We start from the raw sequence: 8,981 nt of genomic DNA, 5'->3' as shown, positions 1-8,981 counted from the left end.
ATCATCAAACATATATATAAATTAAATGAAGCTATACCTTATCACCTTTACACATGTGAGCTTATAAATAAGAACACCTATCACACATAAGAATTTATCAATTCCTATAGCTACCGTATACATCTATTTCAACGTGAATTTTTTTTATTCCTCTTAACTTATATCATCATATGCCATTGTTGTTCCGCAAGCAAATGCCAATGGGTCGTGCATATAATTAATAGGAAATATATAAATGTATGTATAATGTTTGTTGTCGGGGTGAATTTCGTATTACGTTGTTAATTTCATTATATATTAAGATAATGCAATAGTATTTGATAATATTATATATTAATTCTTCAATATAAAACTATTTTAGTTTTAGCTTTGATATTATTATAAATAGATAAATATGATTAAAGATAGAAAAAAAAAAGAAAAAGAAAGGTAAATAGGAAAAAATATTTTAAATATAAAGATGTGTTGACGCTTTTTTTTTCTTCTTCTTATTTTTCTATACTTTTTCTTATTCAAAATAAAGCGAAAAACAAATTTTAATAATAGATTATAAAGATATATCTAAAATGGCATGTTTATGTTATATTTAAATACTAAGAAATATAACAAAGAATGAAGTCATATAAATATAGATATCTTTTTTGCTCATCTACTTATTAAATGAAAATAATATTAATATTAATATTAAATATATAAAATAATCCAAAGAAAAATAAATATCAACAAAAGATTGAAATAGAAGAAGAATTATAAAGAAAGAAGACTATATCACCTAATAAACATTTTATTCTTATATGACAAAATAGAATAATATCATATATCTAAAATTTTTATATAACTACTTTAATTTCTCTTACATATTATAAAAAGAACATGGTAAATCAATGATTTTCTTACAAACTGTTGCAACATTTATAAAAAGAAATTTCAAATTTTTTCATGGTTGATGGAGATGAGAGCAGTTGAGGGAGCTTCTGAACAAGTGAGAGAACAAAATGCAAAGGAGGAAGAGGAACAAGGAACATTTGACTTGGAGAATGGACAAATGAAGTTTGAAGAGAAAGTGATGAGTGATCATAATAATAATGGTAATAAAGAATTTCAAGCCTCCAAGTTTGAGAGGTTGAATCCCACAAACCCTTTAAGGATTGTGATCAACAATGCCACCAGAGTTGCTTCTCTTTCTCCTGATCATCTTCATCAATCTCAACAACCACCACCTTCTCAGCCTTCTTCTACTCCATCAATTCCCCAAATATGTTCTCTTTTCTTGAATTTTGCAGACAAATTGCTGCTTAAATTCAAATACTTCATTGAATAAAATATTAGATAAATGTAAAAAAAGTAGAGGAACACCCAAAAAAACTATATACGAACGGTCAAAAGAGACTTACATGTACAAAAAGTTTTACTGTAAATATGATAATGATATAACTCAATAATATCTGTTAACCTACGTAGTCGATTTTATGTAGTGGGATAAAACTTTGTTATTGCAGCTGTTATTGTTTTACATGTTTGTAACAAAAATGTTTCAATGTTATTTTTTTTTATTAATTATAACAGCAAACTGTGACACTGAATTCAAGAAGATATACCAACAAGATTACCCTGTTTCTGTTCCTTCTTCACATGTTAATAGCCATAGCATTGGTTGTTTTTCTTATATTCAAGGGAGTTGAAGGACTAATCCAACCCTCATCAGATTCTAAAAGGAGAAAACAAACAAGGGTAGTGAAGTATTTTCTACCTCAAGTAGAAGCAGCTTCAGTTCTAAGCATTGTTCTAGCACTAACATGGCAAACTGCAATAAGAAAATGGCCAAATTTCATGACACATTTCACACTATGGTGTTCTTTTTTCATGTCACTCTCTACTGGAATTATCCTTCTTTTTTCATGACACATTTTTTTTATGCCAATGGCGTTGATTGCAATTCCTTATATGCATATATATGTGTATCATTATGTATGGATATTTGTATATATATTATCATTATTTGGTTATGCCTTAAGGTATACTTATATACATATATATATTTTATACGAGACTGATTTGGCATTTAATTTATATAATGATTAATTTTAATTTTAATGAATTATTCTTTTGAGATATAAAGGATTATTATACCTATTAATTTTATAAAGATGGATTCTAATCTTAACGGATCAAAAATTTTTTGGCACATGAATTATAATTATATTTTTTTTAAGATCTCAAAAGACATCATTAAGATTTAATTTTTTTTGAGATTTAAGTATTTTTTTTGTTACAAAAGAAAATTGGTAACAATTTAAATTATTATATCCATTTATTATAAAGATTTGGTTTTAGAATAAATTGATTGAACATTATGCTGTCAAAATAGCCTCTTTTGTGAAAATTGATTTATTCAAAACATTAGGAATATGGTGTTATATAATTCATGCGAATATTGGTCAACCCAAAGGAAGGTCTATATTTAGCCGAATTAAATACACATATTGATGGTAAATAAATATTTGGGTAACTAATTAAGAATAAAGTAATGTTTATTATGTATGCGAACAATAATCGGCCAAAAGGAAGTTTATTGTTTGGCCAAATAATAAGCATTGCACACTTTTGTTTATTTTTTATTAATTATGCGGTCAATAATCGGCCCAAAGGAAGGTTATTGTTTGGCCAATTAATAGAAAATATATGCGGTAATAAATAGGTTGCAAAGTTTAAGTTTCCATGTGTGCATTAAGTCGGTTCAAAGAAAGGCTTAATGTGTGACAGGAATTTTGACAATATTTGATTACTGCGATGAGAGTATCACTTACAGTTAATTTTTCTATCCAAAGATTGAAAATTAATGTTGTTTTAGATATCTCAATATGGATTTTCCCATTATTTAACTAATGTTTACTGCATGTTCTTTTTGTTCTAATCCAGAAACTATAGCTTTAGCTACCAATGTTTCTACACAAATTAGCAGTATTTCTATGCTGAATGGTTCAAACTTTAAAGTTTGAAAAGATACCGTGGAGATTGTCCTCGATTGTATGGATCTAGATATAACTCTTCGAAAGGAGAAACCCACTTCCACTCTGGAAAACTTCAATGAGGTTAAAATAGACAAGTGGAAAAGATCCAATCGAATGAGCATTATAATCATGAAACGCTCAATTCCTGAGGCATTTCGGGGCTCAATTACTGAGGATAAAGATGCCAAACAGTTCCTAAAAGATATTTAAAAAATTCTTTACTAAGAATGAAAAGGCGGAGGCAAGTAGTCTTTTGAGCAAACTTGTCTCCATGAGGTATAAAGGTAAAGGGAACATAAAGAAGTACATTATGGAAATGTCTCATCTTGCTTCAAAATTGAAAGCACTAAAGTTAGAGTTGTCTGAAGATTTACTCACGCATTTCATTTTAATTTCCCTTCCTGCACATTTTGGGCAATTCAAAGTGAGTTATAACACTCTGAAGGACACTTGGTCCTTAAATGAGCTTATATCTCACTGTGTGCAAGAAGAAGAGAGGCTACAGCAAGATAAGACTGAAAGTGCTCACACGGCTTCATCTTCTCAGTATAAAAGAAAACGTGATACTACTGTAGATGTGCCTTCTCAGCAGAAAAAGGCTAAGAAACAGGATCAAGTTTCAACCTGTTTCTTCTGTAAGAAGGTGGGACACATGAAGAAGGATTACACCAAATATGCCACTTGGCGTGTGAAGAAAGGTATAATTCTCACTTTCGTTTGTTCTGAGGCTAGTTTAAGTTATGCACCTGTTGATACTTGGTGGGTAGATTCTGCTGCTACTACTCATGTAAGTGTCACTATGCAGGGTTGCCTGTGGAGCCGACCGCCAAGTGATGCTGAAAGATACATCTATGTGGCAGACGGCAATATAGTTGTAGTCGAAGCTATAGGAACCTTTAGATTATGTTCCACGAGTGGATTTTACTTGGATTTATTAGAGACATTTTATGTACCGTCATTTAAGACGTAATTTGATTTCTGTTTTTTGTTTGGACAAATCAGGTTATTTTTGTTCGTTCGGAGATAATAAAGTCAGTCTCTTTTATAATTCGAATAATATTTGCTCTGGTCATTTGGTGGATAATCTATATAGGCTTGACTAAAATTCCTATAATAATGAAATACTGCAAACGGGTACAAAACGAAAACTAAATGAGAATTTGGCATCATTATGGCACAAATGCCTAGGTCACATCTTTAAACAGAGAATTCAGAGGCTTGTGTCGGATGGAATTCTTGGACCCCTAAATTTGGCGGACTTTGAAGTGTGTATTGAATGCATAAAGGGGGAAAACAACAAACAAAAGGAAATTAGGTGCCGAGAGAGCTAAAGATGTCTTAGAACTGATACATACCAATATATGTGGCCCATTCCCTACTGTCTCTTGGAATGGACAACGATACTTTATTACGTTCATAGATGATTACTCTCGTTATGGGTATCTATATTTAATTCATGAAAAGTCCCAAGCCTTGGATGTTTTCAAGTCTTTTAAAGCTGAAGTTGAACTTCAACTTGGAAAGAAAATTAAAGCTGTCAAATCTAATCGTGGTGGTGAATACTACAGAAGATATGACGGTTCAGGTGAGCAACATCCTGGCCTTTTGCTTTTTTTCCTAGAGGAGTGTGGTATTATTCTGCAATACACCATGCCAGGCAAACCTAGCATGAATGGTGTTGTAGAGCGAAGGAACCGAACTCTTAAGGACATGGTGAAAAGTATGATTAGTCATTCTTCCTTGCCTGAATCACTCTGGGGAGAAGCCTTAAAGACCGCAGTGTACATCCTTATTAGGGTGCCAAGCAAAGGAGTTAACAAAACCCTATATGAAATTTGGACTGGGAAAAGACCCAGTATAAAGTATTTGCATATTTGGGGATGTCCAACTGAGGCGCAGCCTTATAGGCTGCATGAAAGAAAATTGGACTCAAGGACAATTAGTTGCTACTTTGTTAGTTACGCTGAGCGTTCATGGGGGTACAAGTTTTACAATCCTGCATTAAGGTCTATTTTTGAAACGGGAAATGCGAGATTTCTTGAGGATGTTGAGTTTGGGGGAAGGAAATGTTAGGAATATTGCTTTTGATGAGGATTCTGTAACTGACAATGATCAGGTCTTTGTACCTATTATTGTTCAAGACACAGTTATAGTACAAGAGCACAATGAGAATCCTATTGTAGATCCAGATACAGTACAAGAGAACAATGAGAATATCGTTGTTGCTCAAGATACTGCTACAGCACAGTAAAATAATGAGAATCCTCCTCAATCCCAATCCATACAGCAAGCTCAACAACCTCAAGAAGTGTCAGTAAGGAGATCCAATAGAGAAAAGAGAAAATACATCTATGATCTCAAAACAAGCTTCCCGTTAATGGTATCACGAGTTTCATCAAGTTATTACCTCATATGATTTTGAGGTAAATATTATAGATAAATGTGTATACCGCAAGTTCAGTGGGAGTAACTACATCTTTTTGGTCTTACATGTTGATGACGTTCTACTTGCCAGTAATGATATAGGCTTGTTACATGAAACTAAGAAATTTCTATCGAACAAATTCGAAATGAAAGATTTTGGTGATGTCTCTTTTGTATTAGGAATCGAGATACTAAGAGATCGCTTTCAAGGTATTCTTGGATGATCACAAAAGAACTATATCGAAAAGATTTTAAGTAGACATGGCATGGAAAGATGTAGACCAATGGACACACCCGTAACTAAAGGAGACAAGTTCAGTCTCAAACAATGCCCTAAAAATGATCTTGAGAGGACAGCAATGCATGATAAACCTTATGCATCAGCACTAGGGAGCTTAATGTATGCTCAAGTCTGCACAAGTCCCGATATATCATTTATAGTGGGAGTGTTGGGTAAATACTTGAGCAATCCAGGCATGGATCATTAGATAGCTATTAAACGCGTAATGCGTTATCTAAAGAGAACAAAGAATTACATGCTTGCTTATCGAAGATCAGAAAATTTTGGAGATCATTAGGTACTCTGATTCCAATTTCATGGCATATGGTTGCGAAACTTTGTCATTGAGCTTCATATAGTAGATGACATTGAAAGGCCATTAAAGATATTTTGTGACAATAAGTCAGCAGTATTATACTCCAACAACAATAAGAGCTTGACAAAATCGAAGCATACAGACATCAAGTTCTTAGTTGTCAAGGAGAAAGTTTAAGAAAAATAGATTTTCATAGGATATATAGGAACATAGTATATGCTAGCAGACTCAATAACCAAGGGATTGATCCCTAAAGTCTTTCATGAGCACACTGCTCGGATGAGTGTCAATATTTGTGATGCCTTGGTTTAGTGGGAGTTTATTTTATGCTATATGTCCTATGACAGATATAGAATTATTTTTCTGCAGAATTAAGTTGATGGTTTATTTCATGTTATATGAAATGTTCATTTTGCAATATTTGTATTGTGTTTGATCTCAATAAAGTTGGACCAGCTGGAAATAGACATGCATGAGATCACTTGCCATGTAATTTCCATATTACTCATCCAAATTTGATCTATGTCGTTAAGTATATTAGGATGGTGATTGGCGTGGTTTAGTCACGGCATTTAATGTGATAAAAGCTACGGTAGTTCCATATCTAATGTATGAGACGGACCAGATTGTTAAAGTAATGAGAGAAATAGCATTCAGATCCGCACATAAAGTTTATAAGATGTGATTATGTCAAGAAAGAATATATGTATAGCCCAAGTGGAAGATTGTTAGGAAATTATTTAATTTCCTAACTTATTTGTGGGCAATACATATATCAATTATAATCACAAATGATGCTATTTCCAATTAAATGACTTATATAATGATGATCTCATTTATTGTTATAAGTACTAATTGAATAAGTCATTATTACTTTTGATTTGGAATTAAATGAGAATAAAACCGGATATTATCTTTTGTTCTTTAGATAATTATCTTTTTGGATTTTAGATATATTATCTTTTGGGCTTTAGATACTATTTTATTTGGGCTTAAGGGTTTAATGCGTGCCATGCTCAAATATAAATAAACCTTCAGGGTTTCGGTCCCCAATATACCAAAGCCGCATTTGTTGCTCTTTCCCCATCAAAAGAGTTACAGTTCAGCCGCCTAGGAATACAGAAGGCTTTGGTTGAGGAAGATCGAAAGAACCACAAAATCCAAATTCTTCCATCAATTTTTTACTCTTATGAATTCAGGTATGCTTTCGCATTATGTTATATTTTTTGGTGATTCAATATTGATGATCTGGATTATGTAAATTAATTTATTCCGACAGGTGTTGGAGTTTCTCTCATTGCATTATGGTTTATATGCATGTTGGGTTCATAATAGAATCAAATTTTGCATCAAAATTCTAACACTTTCACTTAAACCTGTTTTCAAGTTCCATGATCTGAACCAGCCAACTTTTTACATGCTTGGTGCTGCATTGTTTTGGATGTCACTGTGGAGTTTAGCAGTGATTGGTGCATTGAATTTCTATTTGCCTTCTTTGGTGATCATTGCTTTGGTTTTGAGCTTGGCTTGGACTTCAAAGATTATGAGGAATGTTGTGAACATTAGTGTTAGTAGAGTTGTTGCTTTGTATTATCTTAGGGGAATGCAATCTAGCACAAAGTTTGGATTCTTGAGGGCATTGACAAGGAACCTTGGGAGTGCTTGTTTGGGATCTCTGTTCGTGCCAGCGATCGAGGCGACAAAGGTTGTTGCTAGGTTTCTGAATTTGGTTGAGGGGGAAGATGAGTTCTTGTTTTGTTGTGCTAGGTGTTGTTTCAGAGTCATGGAATCTATCTTCAGATATGGGAATGGTTGGGCCTATGTTCAGGTACATACAACTACTAAACTATTTGCTTCATCAAAATATTGATAGTGTTAAATAATGTTGGTAAGCAATTTGGGGCTATTAGAATTGAAATTGTTACTTTAACATGTATGGCCTTAGAAATCATAGTATGACTAAGTAAGACATGGTTTATTTGAATTGATGTTATGTTAACAGATAGCTGCCTATGGTAAAGGTTTTGTAGCTGCATCCCAAGACACCTGGTCCCTGTTTAAGAGACTTGAAATGGAACCAATTGTAGACTCCGATATAACTAGCTCAATTTGTTTCCTCTCTGGGGTTAGCATTGCCTCAATCTGTGTCATTGCAGTGTCTCCTTGGATCTCCCAATTGTACCAAAATTTCACTGCCACCCTCTCCCTTCTCACATTCTTCATTGGATACCTTCTGGTTAGTACTATGTTTCACTCTTTTCCTTTTAAAATTGATGTATGTCACAGTTATTTTGAAACATGTGGAGTAATTTATGATGAATCGTTATATTATTATTATTATTATTATTATTATTATTATTATTATTATTATTATTATTATTATTATTATTATTAATGTTAACATGTATGTTGTGATATTAATGTGATCAACATTTTTATGATGGTGCAGACTAGGATTGCCATGGCACTACCTCAAGCATGTGTGAGTTGTTGATTAAATCCCCATTTTGGTCCCTGAGATTCACGCGATTTCTTATTTTAGTCCTCGAGATTTAAAATTACCTATACTGGTCCTCCAGATTTAGATCTGGACACCAATGTAGTCCCTCAGTCCTTTTTGGTGATGACTCAGCAAATGGAGTGCCATGGTGGCACCCTCTCTGCCACGCTGGATCCTACAACGGCTAGCTGACGTGGCAAGGGTTGTATTCATGCCCAATTTAGTCCATAAAACCCTAATTTTCTCTTATTTATCTGAGTTAGGATCTTCTTCAACTTCCGTCTTCCTTTCTCTTCCTTCCTCTTGTCTTCTTATTCTTCTTTGTCTTCTTCTTCTTGTTGTTGCTCTTCTTCCTCTTGTTAAATCTTTGTCATTTATCGATATTAGTTGCAGCACCATGGTGGGTGGTGGAAACACCGCAGCTGAAAACTCGATTTGCTCTCCTTCAAG

The 8,981-nt window shown here is 33.3% G+C and overlaps 1 protein-coding gene across 1 annotated transcript; it reads left to right on the top strand.

The window, feature by feature from the left end:
• Positions 1-946: 946 nt before the first annotated feature.
• LOC112772708 (uncharacterized) lies at positions 947-8,525 on the top strand. The gene is made up of 5 exons (XM_072231012.1): positions 947-1,259; positions 1,567-1,634; positions 7,311-7,859; positions 8,034-8,267; positions 8,481-8,525. Exons 1-5 carry the CDS (start codon positions 947-949, stop codon positions 8,523-8,525), a joined length of 1,209 nt encoding a protein of 402 aa, XP_072087113.1.
• The last annotated feature ends 456 nt before the right edge of the window (positions 8,526-8,981 follow it).

The sequence above is a fragment of the Arachis hypogaea genome, chromosome 3 (assembly GCF_003086295.3).
Source record: "Arachis hypogaea cultivar Tifrunner chromosome 3, arahy.Tifrunner.gnm2.J5K5, whole genome shotgun sequence".
NCBI lineage: Eukaryota > Viridiplantae > Streptophyta > Magnoliopsida > Fabales > Fabaceae > Arachis > Arachis hypogaea.
Note: the sequence above shows the minus strand (reverse complement) of the source record. Positions and strands in the feature narration are given on the sequence as shown.

Excerpts from the sequence above, each read along its gene's own strand:
- LOC112772708 (XM_072231012.1), top strand. The coding sequence starts at position 947 with ATGGAGATGAGAGCAGTTGAGGGAGCTTCTGAACAAGTGAGAGAACAA. Across the intron at positions 7,860-8,033 it reads ATGGTTGGGCCTATGTTCAG|ATAGCTGCCTATGGTAAAGG; the intron begins GTACATACAACT and ends TTATGTTAACAG. Across the intron at positions 8,268-8,480 it reads TCTTCATTGGATACCTTCTG|ACTAGGATTGCCATGGCACT; the intron begins GTTAGTACTATG and ends ATGATGGTGCAG.